The sequence below is a fragment of the Anopheles maculipalpis genome, chromosome 3RL, assembly GCF_943734695.1.
Source record: "Anopheles maculipalpis chromosome 3RL, idAnoMacuDA_375_x, whole genome shotgun sequence".
NCBI classification, from domain to species: Eukaryota; Metazoa; Arthropoda; class Insecta; order Diptera; family Culicidae; genus Anopheles; species Anopheles maculipalpis.
The window spans coordinates 56650678-56664783 of record NC_064872.1 but is presented as its reverse complement, the minus strand read 5'-3'; the positions used below and the strand labels follow the sequence as shown (position 1 = coordinate 56664783).

At 39.8% G+C, this 14106-nt stretch overlaps 2 protein-coding genes and 4 non-coding genes across 6 annotated transcripts in view; 4 read left to right on the top strand and 2 right to left on the bottom strand.

Annotated features, from left to right (window-relative positions):
- The window catches only part of LOC126561676 (SRSF protein kinase 3), a 415191-nt gene that overhangs the window by 243054 nt on the left and 158031 nt on the right, over positions 1 to 14106 (top strand). The gene's annotated exons all lie outside the window — the stretch shown is intronic.
- Trnam-cau (transfer RNA methionine (anticodon CAU)) lies at positions 3235 to 3306 on the top strand. The gene has a single exon. It is a non-coding gene; the product is annotated as a tRNA-Met (tRNA).
- Positions 4271 to 4342, top strand: Trnam-cau (transfer RNA methionine (anticodon CAU)). The gene has a single exon. It is a non-coding gene; the product is annotated as a tRNA-Met (tRNA).
- On the top strand, positions 5303 to 5376 carry Trnan-guu (transfer RNA asparagine (anticodon GUU)). Its single transcript has one exon. It is a non-coding gene; the product is annotated as a tRNA-Asn (tRNA).
- Positions 5961 to 6034, bottom strand: Trnan-guu (transfer RNA asparagine (anticodon GUU)). Its single transcript has one exon. It is a non-coding gene; the product is annotated as a tRNA-Asn (tRNA).
- Positions 7833 to 14106, bottom strand: part of LOC126563481 (intermembrane lipid transfer protein Vps13) — a 136638-nt gene continuing 130364 nt past the window's right edge. The window contains exons 16-24 of the mRNA XM_050220125.1: positions 13595 to 13722; positions 13445 to 13532; positions 12585 to 12635; positions 11772 to 11837; positions 9574 to 11115; positions 8946 to 9478; positions 8452 to 8874; positions 8168 to 8306; positions 7833 to 8056 (exon numbers count right to left, since the gene is read on the bottom strand). Coding sequence (XP_050076082.1) covers positions 7835 to 8056; positions 8168 to 8306; positions 8452 to 8874; positions 8946 to 9478; positions 9574 to 11115; positions 11772 to 11837; positions 12585 to 12635; positions 13445 to 13532; positions 13595 to 13722 — 3192 coding nt within the window. The 3' untranslated portion in view covers positions 7833 to 7834. The remainder of the gene's footprint in view (positions 8057 to 8167; positions 8307 to 8451; positions 8875 to 8945; positions 9479 to 9573; positions 11116 to 11771; positions 11838 to 12584; positions 12636 to 13444; positions 13533 to 13594; positions 13723 to 14106) is intronic.

Sequence of the window (14106 nt, the reverse complement as noted above, 5' to 3'; positions counted from 1 at the left end):
GAATACTTGTAGATCATGGTGTCCTCGTAATATCGTGTACTTCATTCGCTAAAACCTAAGACATTTCAATTTTTCATTACAAAATTGACTATCAGACACTGGAACGAAATAGTTGTATTTGTGATCTGGGGATCCTACTTGGAGACCGGCTTAGTTTTAGATCTCAAATCGAACCAGTGAACTCAAGAGCTAACCTAATGTTAGGTCTAATACAATTCTCGAACGAATACGAATACTCCCTGGTTCGATCTATGCTTGAGTATGTTAATATATGCCGGAGCCCTTGCGCTGAAATGTGGTCTGAGCGTGTTGCGACAATCCAACGAAAATTCTCGCGATTCGCTATTAGGATGCTCCCTTCGAGGGTCGGCGACACTCGTGCATCATATGAACCTAGCTGTGCTTGTTGTTAGGTGTCCAACTATTGTCTGTTCGTCTTTTTTTTTTTGTCTCAAACAGCTAGGATTGATGCCAAAACAGCTCGATTGTTCGACACCGAAAAGAACCCTCCGACAATTATTACATGTTTTGCGTTATTGGACTAATTTCGGTCAAAGTGATCCCATAAATTTTATATGTGTGGCGTTGTTTAACGGTGTGTCAGAACTGTTTGAATGTATAACAGTCCGCATTTCGTTGTTCAGCACCCTTGTACACCGAATAACCAGTAACGCTGTTGTGATTATGGCGGCCGACTACGACTGCTTGGGAGGGCCGATTCCAGATCCGTCCCATAGGAAAGATCACACTCTCTAGCTCTCTAACATACAAGACGTAATACAACAGTCGATGAACAGTTTTGTAATTTTCTTCGATCCGCCAAAGCTCTAGGAGAACCCACCAAAGCATTACATCGCTCGCGATATAAGTTCTTAGAAAGCCATTTATCCAACTGCAAATCAAAACTCCATTGTAGTATCATTATAAGCAGCTAATAAAGCCCAACTATTTTGTTTACCACTTAAAACGAGATTGTACACAATCTGATGTCAACACAACTTATCCAGATGTTGTTATTTTTATCTCTCTCTCTCTCTCTCTCTCTCTCTTTCTCTCTCTCTCTCTCTCTCTCTCTCTCTCTCTCTACAATGCCTGTTCGTAGTTACTACAACCCAGGGAGTAAAGAACGCAAATTCCATCCCACACCGGAAAGGTCAGTTATGGGGGAGAAATTAATGCGTTAAGCAACGCTGACAAATAGGAATCACTCCGCTGCTGCCGAGGGGCACAATCTTGCAAGCAGGTTGCGAACATGAGCTTACCCTTTTCTACACCGGACCGGAACACTGGACAGGCAACGGTTTAATGTCGGACATGAAACAAATGCTAAGCTCGATGGTGCTAATAAATCGTTACGGATCTGCTCTTGCACACTAAATGCGGTTTACAATTTACCGCAGCTTTAACATTTGCCAATCTGGCTCTGCTGATGATCATCATTTGAAACGGTGTTAGTCGATGGCAATGGGGGTTATTAAAGACGTCTCACACGGGATGGATAGAAGGAGGATAACATTTGCTAATTGAACGATCATTAGTCTGTGCCACAGCTATCATCCTCCAATCCTGTTTATCTTTTTTTTCAGGCTTTTAGGGCAAATGTTTGCTTCCGTTCTGATCGCTCCCACCCACAGTAGATCGCTTAGTGGCCAATGCTGTAAAGCATCGCTCTCAAAGGCACGCTGAAAGCGAAAGTGAACGCTTGCAAACGCCCGATGGCAGCCAGCTACACAAACACACGTATCTACCTATGCTGTAATATGCAAGCCCTGAATGGTCCACCGTGCCGAGAACGCCTCCGCGTAAACTCCTTTGCTTTACAACACCGGCACCCCCCTTGCACGCCTGTGTCCCCTAACCTTACGTCGGTTTTCCAAAAGCGGACTGGTTTTTCTCCTCTATCTCGCTTCCCTCTTCCTTCCTATTATGGAACCTCGCATGTCCTCGCACCGATTGGAGGCTATTAAATCACAAGAACAAAATCACTCACCTTAATTGATACCTTATTTCCATCGTGGATCCACCCAACTCCCCTACCGGCCAATACTTCCACAACACAATACCGGTTGACCTACGCCAGTGAGACGGTGCAGAACGGGAACGGGTGACCAGTTCGGCGGTTGGACCAACTGCAAAACCGAACCGATCGGGAAAAGGCGTACGACACACAGGTGGGGCCCCCGAGCCTTTGATGGACGGCAGGATAGATATGATTGTTGCATTTGGCATTGCATTCATACCATTACCTCAGCGAGCGTACGATTGATCGTGTAACAGCGAGACAGTGCTGTAATATTAACCGTTAAGCCAACAAACAGGAACGCGCTTCAAGTGCTTGGCCCAGAGCACAGCTCGCTTTGACATTGAACAGATGAAAACGCTTCGTTTTTTTGTTACTGACTACCCCCTTTTACACTGAACTTATCTGCTAAATTATACCGAAAAAAAATAAATAGTTTAAACTGTCTTGCAGCTAAAGTTAAGTACATTAAAATTGTACAAATTACCATCCACACAAAATCGAAAGGTTAATAACGGTGTCATTAATTTACTCAATTTTACGAAATACGTAAACAACGTGTAAACGTAAATATTCATTACTCACCAACACAACATTAACGCAGCGACATAATTAACGGTACGCGAAATGTGCCAATCTGTATTGGATTTTACCCAAAACGACGCAACATTAACTACCACCGATCGTTTAATGATTTTTTGATCCGATCGATGAAACCAGATAACTCCTTTGGGCGGACGGCTCCTGACACATTGCTGCCGGCATGCCATTCAAACGACGTATAAGCAGTTTAAGAAATATTTACACGTTGTACGATAATTTCACTAATTAATGAGAATGAAGAGATCGCGTGTGATCAATACGGCCAGGGTGTTCTTCTTCAGTAGGACGACACATTCACAATGCTCCCAATGGTTGAAAAAAACCTTGCCCTTCACTGAATCTTGCCCATACGTACCTTGCTAACCGATAATGCGTTGGGAACGGCATGCATGATTTTGTGTTTCATCCCGCTCTTTTAACATTAATGACGTCAATAATCAAAAAAAGCACATCACTGTTTTGCGTAAAGCACACACAGGGATATCCCATGAAATTAGAAGTTAATTTTTAGTTCATTTCAAATCTGAACGAGTTGTTTATGCTTTGAAAATATCACTTGCTTCCATTGCAGGCAAGTCTATCTTGTGCAATATTCACCCACGGCACCAACAAGCAGAGTGGCGCAGTGGAAGCGTGCTGGGCCCATAACCCAGAGGTCCGTAGATCGAAACTACGTTCTGCTATCTATTTCCAATTGCTTTTTTGTGTTTCTCCAGCAACATCCACGTATTATATTACTCATTTGCATATCTCTAGGAAGATATGTACTATTATTTAAATTCATGCTTTTTTAAATTATTATAAAAATTGTTAATATAATGTATTTATTATTTGCTGTTTTATGCGTTATTTATTATACGAAATCCGTCATAATTATACACATTTCTACGTTTTTCAACGCTATCTTCAGTTTCTTTTAATATCAAAAAATGATCCAACAATCAAAAATTAAGCAAGTTTGATTTTTTTGTTCTAATAGAACCTGCCAGTCCGTGCCGTTTTGCTCGATTTTATTTTTACATTACAAAAGAAAAATTTTAAATTTGTATGATGTAATATTCCATGTTTCTATAAAACAGTACCATTACCGTTAAAAAAGCCATTTCGATGTCCGGCATGACCTTTGAGGTCGTTAAGCCAAGAATAAGAAGATAAAACATTACAAGATGGCATCCAGTAAATTTGTATCGCTGTATTTCTTAATGAAAAACCGCATTGCTGAAAAGTAAATTGTAAAACGAAAGAATCGAACGAAAGAACGAAAGAATATATTTTGAATCGTCATTTTCAATTATTAACATAAGAAAATATTACAACAAATTAATAATACTTTCGTTTGCTGATTAAATTCTCTGTAATTTAAAAGTCTGTAATTTATAAGTGTGTTAAAAACAAATTATATTTTTTTAATATTACCGACACATAGATTGGTCGATTGACTTTCATATTTTATGCGCTATTGTATGCTGTTATACGTATTCATACTTTAGCATGCAATTTTCCCAAGACAATTGTTGCATGCCATTGTTTTGTGCAAGCTATCATATGATAAAAAATCAGCGTGTGTAAAATTCCATGCTAACAAGGGTTCCTTAGTTCACATGTACTTTATTTTATGTTATGCTTTTAGCTCCAATAACCCCGACAAGCAGAGTGGCGCAGTGGAAGCGTGCTGGGCCCATAACCCAGAGGTCCGTAGATCGAAACTACGTTCTGCTATATTAATCAATTTTTTTATTTATTGTTCAAATTTGACCATAAAGGGATAATGGGCGTCGTATTAGCCCAGGATCATTATCATATAGACACTAGATTTTCTATATTACTTGGATGAATAGGACATTCAGTTGTTTATTCAATAAACGCTGGACTATTATATACTGATTATCCTATTTTTCTTTTTTGGTTTGTTTTTTACATGTTCAGCTAATGCCCAGTTGCAACATGATTGTTAGGAATGATCAATATAACTATGGTTCACTTTTTTATTTAATATCAGATTTTCAAAGCTAAAAGCTATGTGCTATGCCAAAAACTTTTGTCAACATTACAGGGAAATGCAAATGATAGCGTGCGGCGGGCCAACATTAAGAGAATAGCGCAAGCGCTTATGAAATCCTCGAACACTGATATAGAAACCCCCAATACATTAGCGAATCAGCAAAAATATAAATAAAATAAAATAGTACTAGTATGGAAAAGATGTAGCATCTAAAAAGAAATGTTTTAAAATGTATATAAAGTCATATAAAAATGTACAAAACATGTGTTTTATATAACGACAATTTTTGTTCGTTGGAAATCGTACTAAGTTCATTAAAAAGCTGATGAATGTTTTTCTTTGATGTCTCAAACTATCTTATATTTATTCAACACGTTAACTGCCATGCCATTCAACAGTAAAACATAGTCTTTAATTTCATGTCACTAGTCATAAAATCGGTAACACGGCGATTGTACTGTTAACAAAAACGCCCTAGTAGCTGTTTTTTACTAGAGTAAGTTAGTGGATTTATTATATTAGTCTTTGTTTTTTGCTAATGTGATATAATATGGATATAAAATACTTTAGAAATATTTCTAGAACAACCCTGATAAGAGATCTATTCAATACCACTAAACCTTGGATGCACGTAGCTTTAGTAACTATTCATACTTAACCACCGCCTCTGCAAGCTCGCCTTCGTGGCGCAATCGGTTAGCGCGTTCGGCTGTTAACCGAAAGGTTGGTGGTTCGAGTCCACCCGGGGGCGACGATTTCTTTTTTGCTGTGCTATATCGTCTCCACTAATTTTTTAAAGCTTTAATTCTATCACCATTATAAGAGGAGTCAAAACACAACTACTCTGACGAAGCCATTTTAATTTCTAATAAAATCCACACATCATGTTTCGCTGCAAGTATCAAACAGACAACACAACATATATAAAAGGATATGCTTCGAACATATGACAAATCATTCGTTTATAGTGATCGTTATAGTGATTTTATTTTAGTGATCCAATTACAAAAGCATCTTTTTACCGATAGACCAATATGAACGAATAACCAGCCTGTACTTGTACCTCATTGTAAGTCAATTATGTTTCCTATCGTTGACGAAACAATTAACATCATGAAGCATCATATAATCATGAACGCCAGCATTCATCACTTAAGGTTTTTGTATAAAAAAAATACAAACAGTATCCAAAGAGTCTATTATATATGTATATATATGTATATAAATATAGTTTCTTTAGTTATCGCCACAAGTATAATAATTATAGTAAAAGAATCCCCTGTGAAAACATCAAACTACGACACACCAAAACCCATGCAAACCAAAAAAGATCTGCGCCCCCGGGTGGACTCGAACCACCAACCTTTCGGTTAACAGCCGAACGCGCTAACCGATTGCGCCACGAAGGCGACATGACAACGGCTGGTTCAAACCAGTTTAGATGTTTTTTGCCCAAATTGTCTTTTAACGGGACACTAATATTTTTTTTAAGCACTAACTTGCACTAATAAGGCTTAGTTTTTTTAATTTGCACTAATAAAACAAATTTGTACTGAAAAGAAAGTTAGTAGTGGTTATCAAGGCATCTTTGTCAATAGGGTTAATAAAATGTTATAGTACAAATTTATAACAGTAAGCGTAGCTGAAAACAAACAACTAAGCTAAATACGCTTCATCGTGTCCAAACTGTTGTTGTATTCACTCATGCGAACGACTTATTTCAACTACCAAACCTTCACATTCTATTTATCAGCAATAGAATCATTGTTAGTAGGTTTTTTTTTTATAAATTAGCGCATGCTTAGCAACTTACAGATTTTATGTTGCTTCCGGTAAAACACTTCATTGCTGTCACTTCTTGAGAGCTTTCTACAACACTTCCGCTACCAGAGACGATCACATACGGTTTGTCTATATACGGCCATTTTTTCTAATTGCACACATCCTTTTCCTTCCAGCAAAACGCCACTCCGATCATACGAATCTCTCACTGATACATTTTCGAACCAGGAACACTCACCTCATCTAAAAACACAACACAAACTATTCTGTATTCCATGGAATTTGATTGCAGGAATCGGAGAGTCCATCACAGACACACACAAGGTTAATTTGGTTGATTGTTCAACCCACGAACGAGCTTTTGTAGAGAAACCATGACGTACTACGACAAACTCGCTCGAACTGAAAACAACTAAATCACTAACCACCTGAATCCTACAGATTTTTTATAATTTTTCTAATCGTCAAATCATTTAATAGAGTATCACAACGATCCTATGTTATCATGATGATTTACCATGCAGCTTTGCATCAATCTTGGGTTTATTTAAGGATTTTTCAATTCTGATGATGTTTAACTTATTTCGAAAAAAATGCATAATTTGGACAATTTTGGCTCTTTGCTTCTTCTTTGACTGTCACGATAGGATGGGATTTTTTAAAAAAATACCGCTCAAAAATGGAGGAACGCATACATAAAATTGAGTTAAATTCGTAGTTGATATTTTTACACTCTTTTAAACATTTACATGTAAATGTATAATCACATATCAAAACTCAAACAATTACTTACTGTAAATTAAAGTTTCTTTCTTTACGAGCAAAACCAAAGGCCTTGTTAAAAATTTTCTTTTCACATTTTCCATTCTTCGCTTTCCTCACTTCCGTAGTTCATTCATTTATTCACAAATAGTAGTTTGTATATTATTCTTGGTTCCCAATATATGGTTTCTTCGTTATATGCATGAAAAGGCCAATGGGAAAAGTGTAACGAAATATCTTTGAAAGTGCATATATATGAATACACCTAACAATAATGCTCGATTGTACTGCAAGCCCCTCCTCTATATAGCGCTTATTAGCGGAAACACAATATACTGTAAGACGTTTAAAAAAGCGACGTAGAGAAGAAGTAAATATGTTTGTACTTTTAGATTGATTTTGTTTGTTTTCGTGATACAATTACACAAATGTTAACACTTGCTTTGCGTTGTTAAATCGCTCGATGTATAGAAAAACAAATAAAAATACTTAATCATCTCTAGAAGTGTAATATTGAGAGTAAAAAAAAGAAAACAGTTACAACGATATAGCTCTAACGGAATTAAGTCGACGCACTTGCAGCAGGTCCATTCTCTAAGGCTGTTTGAAAACAAAGCATAAAAGAGAAATCCGAGGATTCTGTTCTTTTTTGGTTTCTTCCGCTCCTAATTATGATGCTGAACCTTCGCCAACAATTGCTGCATTTCTTCCACGAGTCGTGCCCGTTTACCTGCCACCGATATGAGGAGAATCTTTTTGCTTGGTCCCGATGAACCGAACATTTTTTTCAGCGTTTTCTTTCCGTCCCGATTGTGCAGCAGAATCTCAACACCATCGTTCAGTGTCGAGATGCTCATTACTTCGGTCCATTTGTGGGTCCACTCGGACTAGTAAAGCAGGAGAAGAAGAATAAGCATTAAAATTATGGTTACATTTGCTATAGGATGGGAGGGGGAGGAGTTGGGACGGAATGGGGGAATCAAATTCCATAAGCCTACCTGCCATCCACCAAACATTTCACTCTTGGTAGCATAGATAATGCGACTGTCCGTCAACACGACGACGTCCTTATTGTCAATGATCACTTCATAATAAGCGTATGCGTCCGTGGCGGCAAACTTGCCCTTATCAATTTCCCTGTTTGGAGGAAGCACAGAGAATAGCACAGAAATATAAGCAAAAACACACAGACACTTGCATAACACACAACTCCTTGGCCCAAAACCCAAGCGACAATGCGTTTCATACATTTGAAGCGATTCTGGTTCGTTTTTCCTCCTACCTTAACAGTTTCGATCCTTCCGCTTCCTTACGATTGTACGGCCGCACGATACCATCCTTGTGAAGGTAACGTGGTGGTCGCAGCCGGATAGCTTCGTCGGACAGTTCCGTTGCACGCTTGACAGCATCGAAACTACCGCTAGCGAAATCGGTCACCCCGGCAATGGGACGGGCTACTAGACCGACCGCACCCTTACCCAAACCCTTAAAGAATCCTTCCACACCTTCCTCTTTGGCGCCACTGATGGGTTTGGTAAACACCCCTGTGACACCATCAAACACACCCATCACCAGTCCTTTGCCGCTACGTGCGATACCTTCTTGCAGACTGGCCGGTTTTTTGTTCATCGCATCGCGTCGTTTCTTTTGGAAATCGTCATCGAACGTTAGGGCGGCCAAACCCTTACCCATGGCACCTGTTATTCTGCAAAACAATGGGGAATTATCACATTACAATGCATCGCATCCAATAGTTTAGTGCAAACAAGCACATACTTTGAAACGGCTCCAGCCGCTCCGCCAACCGTGTGACCGAACAAGGACTTGACACCGAGTACTAAACCCTCGGCAAATTCTCCCGGGCCCTGTATCGCACCCTGGAACGGTTCGTAGAAAAGATCTTCGACGCCCTTGGTAAAGCCAACCACTAGCCCGTACGGATTGCCTATCACGTCCAGCCCGAGCACCAGCACGTACAGCTGCTTGACCGCCTGTCCACTGTAATGTGCAACGCACTCGGAAACGAGCTGTCGCTGCGTTAGGAACTGATATTCACGCTCAAAGAACGCCAACCGGAACACTACATCGTTGATGTCGGTTAGCGTTACACCAACGCCCTGCAAAATCGTCGATAGGATGCCGGGCAGTGCCTTGGACTCGGAACCAGCCATGGAGAAGCTGACGTGAATCTTCAGCGGACCCAGATGGAGATTGTCGTAGAAGTTCTTTACTTCCTGCTGAGATTGAATGGCGACGTGCGCGTGCAGTGGTTGCGTTTGGAGCTTCAGATCCTCGGCAAACAGTCGTTTCTGTGGGAGCAGAAAAGAAGATCAATGAATGGCTTTTTTAATTTAAAATTATTCCCCCGAAGGCGTAAAGGCAACGGAGAAAGGAGATTGCTTACCGCTTCCGTTTCCGTGATCTCGGTACTGATCATTTCACTGATTTCGTTTATAAACAACAGATCCACCTTCACGTGAAACTCTTGTATCAGTACGCACAGATACTTGAACTGCTTAATGTTCGAATGTGGAATAATACGCTGGACCATGCTCATCTCGACGAATGGTTTGAATTCGGTCGTCGCTGCCACACTTTTCGGCGGTGGTACCGGTGCCAGTACGACGGGGAATATGCAATCCACCAGTTGATTATCGATCTGAATGCGATTGACCTTGGCGTGGAACTGTAGCTGATGGCTGGACGATTTTATTTCAACCCACAGCCCCGGATAGAACGTACGCTTGATCGCTCGTTCGGTCGACTTGCGGACGATCATGGTCTGGAAATCAATCTCCTGGCGCATCTCGCTATCTAGGAAGTAACGTTTGTTTGCCACCGTGCCCACCTCCTGGTCGCGCAGATACTGCTGGTACTGGTTTTCCATGTAGAGCGTTTCCTGTATCTTCATCTGACGGAACCGACCGGACCGTTTGCATTCCTCCCATATTACGCCCGAGCTGGCAATACCGATGTACATCAGATCGGTCGGTTTGGAGTTGTTGACCAGCGACAGTCCGATACCGTGTATCTCTAACTTCACTTCCTGCGTTACCTGATCCAACCGGCTAGCACTGTGAACACCGTACGCAATGTTACAGTTATCCGTGATGAGCAGCACGCGTTGGGTACCGTTCAAAAACGACACCCAATAGATAACATTGTCCGTTGGTGACTTAAACTCACTAATTCCATCGCGCCGCAGATCGTTCTCAATCGGTTGCGGTTTCGAACCACTTTCCCACACGATCTTTCGCTCACCGGCCGGATCAATCCACGTATGGAGCACCATTTGTGATGGCATCAGTATTTTCCCATTCACATCACCCCTTTCCTTGAATGCGAATGGTTCACAGGTATGGTTCATCAGAAGAGCTGGCGCATCTCCAGGGTAGTATCCGGTAAAAGTGATGTAAATAGCCCCCTCCGTAACGTGCACATCCACATTAATGCCTCCATAACGATTTCGCAGCTGAAGCAACGTACATTGTACTTCCGTATATTTGAACGGTGCCGTCACTTCGGGCAGATCGCAACTCTTCACCTTCAGCATACGATTGTCTTCCGTTTTTGGCCACAACGGTACACACTCGTTCACGCCCACCTTCGTCCATGGATCACCCGGACGGAGATGTTCCTGCACCTCAACGTCAAAGTTAGCCCGATTGATCAGGACAAAGTACGGCATAAAGACGATCTGCTTCGTGAGCGAATTGTGCGTCAGCGTGTTGTTCACCCCAATCTGATACGTCATGTTGTTGGCCTGACACAGTACCACACCGCTCGAACCGGCCACATCTAGCGAGAATTTATCGCTCCATTCGCCAGTGTCCACGCGGATGGCTGCCTTCTTTTTGCCGAAGAATACCTTCTCTCGGAACGAAAACAGTATCGGTCCTTCGTACTCGGGCGGATGGTAGAGAATGTTGGTATTCTCGTCGTTTGCCTACACAGGTGGAAGGATAAAATAGCTCACTGATGAATGAAGGTCTTGACCGCAGTATTAAGTAGCTTAACGTTAAACACGAACAAAACAAAAACACCCTTAGCACAACGCGTTCGGCAGTGACGTGACAGCGATGTAACGTACAACGTAACTAACACATGTAACACAAGAACCGGGTAAATTAATAACCGAAAGTGCGCTAGCGATGCATGCGTTCAACAAATGCTGCCCGATTTCAGTGAACAAATGGTAATAGAAAACAAAAATATACAATTGAAACATTTTTCGAATTCAACAACAAACAGGGCCAATTTTGAACAAAAATAAGTTAAGTAAATTGGACTGACCTATTGGACAGAACACCATTTTTAGAGGAATAATTTTTTAATTATCCCACTATCTTACACACATACACAAACGATAACCACCACCACCAACACGCACCAAACTTTATCCTAATAATTTCGTGCCTTTCAACCTCTTAATTTCAATGAGCCGTATGAGACATGGGCAACATATAGCTATTGGCTTCCTATTGCAGTTCTAAATGTTTGTTCTTCTGTTATTGGAAATGTACTGCATGATGGTGTATGCTTTTTAGAAGATGGTTGTGTGCTTTCTAATAATGTAGAAAAAAAAAACACAATAAAACCTACTTCATCCTTGGACACACAACTGTTTAATAATTTCCAAAGCATCGGACACATATACTTCGATGGAAGCTGCAAGCAATCGTAAGTGGTTAAAATTACTTTCAAAGAGAGTGGTATCGTTTAAAGTGTTAGAATCTTTGAAAATCTTTAATGTTTTATATCGAAAAAGTACCTGTAAAACGAAATAATATGCAACAAAGAAACCGGATACTCAACAATCGCTAGGCAAGCGTAAGATTGATTCAACAAACGAATGTAACTAACACGCTAAAAGTGGAAACGTTAAAACATTGAAATCAAATCAAAATAAGCGATACAAAAATGCTAATTCTACATTGCTTACAGCTTAAACCAAACAATTATGGCGAGTTTTACAACACGAAAAACAACATTTAAAACGTTAATAAAGCAATGTATCGGTCCAGTCGCTTTCGATTCCTTCGCTCGATAGTTAGTTTCCACAGGACACAGGTGATTTCCGCATTCCTGTCATTTCTGCCAAGCCCGATTATGGGATTTTGATTTGTTTGTTTGTTTAGAACGAGAACGACCCATTAACACAAAAACAGGGGAAGGATATATATATATATATATATATATATATATATATATATATATATATATATATATATATATATATATATATATATATATATATATATATATATAACATTCACATAATGCTTGTAAACAAACAAACGATAACAAATCAAGAGAGCCTGGTTGGTATGCAAAAAGCTATCCTATACCATGGAGCAGTAAAAGATTGTGAAGAAAACGAACGATTGAGTAATGATGTAAAGCTGAAAGAGATACCTTGTACGTCGTTTTACCGGCTAATTCTTTCTTCTCCGTTTTGCTGGATTTCTGGAGAACACATACACATACGGACACACATAGTAGACGAAGAGCATGGGTTTATCGTGAATTTCGTAACACATATTCGACCACAGCAATCAGCATCGCGCCGAACAATTTCGTAACGAGGTGAAAAAGATTTTCATAATCGGAACAGCACCCCAAGCACACAGTCGTCCAGGACACGGAACACAGGTAAAAAGGATCAAATGTTTCATACGAGCACGAGACCACATGGAAACGGAATGCAACGGAAACAGACAAGTAACACAGTCAAGTCGAAAGATGAAACGAAACAGAAATGAACATGAAAAGGTTTACCATTTACCGTGAAGAAAATGTGTAGAAGGAATAGAAATAGAACAGAACGTGAATAAGATATGTCGAAGCATTTAACGGAAAAACCATGAAAATAACAAAAGGGATAAATTCCAACGCGTGAAGATAGACATACAGAAACGAGAAATAAATTTGAATGAAATTTTAAGCATATTCTCTCGTGAATGTTTTTTTATGTTGCTTGTTCTGTAATAGTTTTTTGTGAATTTTTTTATTTTAAAACTATTGATAAAGTAAAAAAAAACTATCCGAAAATAAGATAAAACGAATAAGTTGATAACCATTTTGCATAAAAAAGTGCATAAAAGACCCCCAAAAGGAATCTTCAGGATAGGAGTATTGTGTGGAAGCGTTTACAACAACGTACCCTAGCAAATACAAAACTGACGTATAGAGTTGTTGTGGTGCATATAGAAATTATAAAATCGTACAGTTAAAGATTTCCAAAATGCGCATAAACGTCCTTCAATTTATCTTACCCGATAGCTCAGCATTAGTCCGGTCTTGTTTAACATCCAGAATGGGCAGTACACGATCAGAGTTAAACCATCGGCACGATTCTCATACCTACGATTGAGGAAGACGAAATTAAAATTTGAACGCCCTAGTTTGTTTGGTCAAAAACTTACTTGACTCCGAGCTGCAATGACATCACCTCAACCGAGTCGTATGCATTGAATGTCCATACTCCAAATTCTGGAGGTTGTGCCGGTATATCCGTTGTGCAGGACCAATCTTTGTCTAGATAGCCGACAAGCTGAAAGTGATACAAGATTAACACGTTCTACATTCTGTATAGATTCAACACAAATTTCGCCTTGATGTCTTTTTTTAAATTTATCGAATATATAAAGCTATAACAATGCAAGTTGACGTCAAAGTAGCCATCGTGTAGTAGCCGAAGGAGTTGTCTAATGTACTTCAAATTAATTTTTGTATTTGTAAACAGATATTTGTATATACATATTTAGTCCTTCATACTTTTTTGACGTCAGAGTTTGCTACCTCAAATCATATCTCATCTTGCCCTGTACCCCTGTAGCGAGGACTGATTATCCAACTATGTGTGGTATCAGCAAGGCTAGTAAGAAAGTCATTAGATGACCTATTAGGTCGTAAAACCAAGAAGAAAGAGGGAATA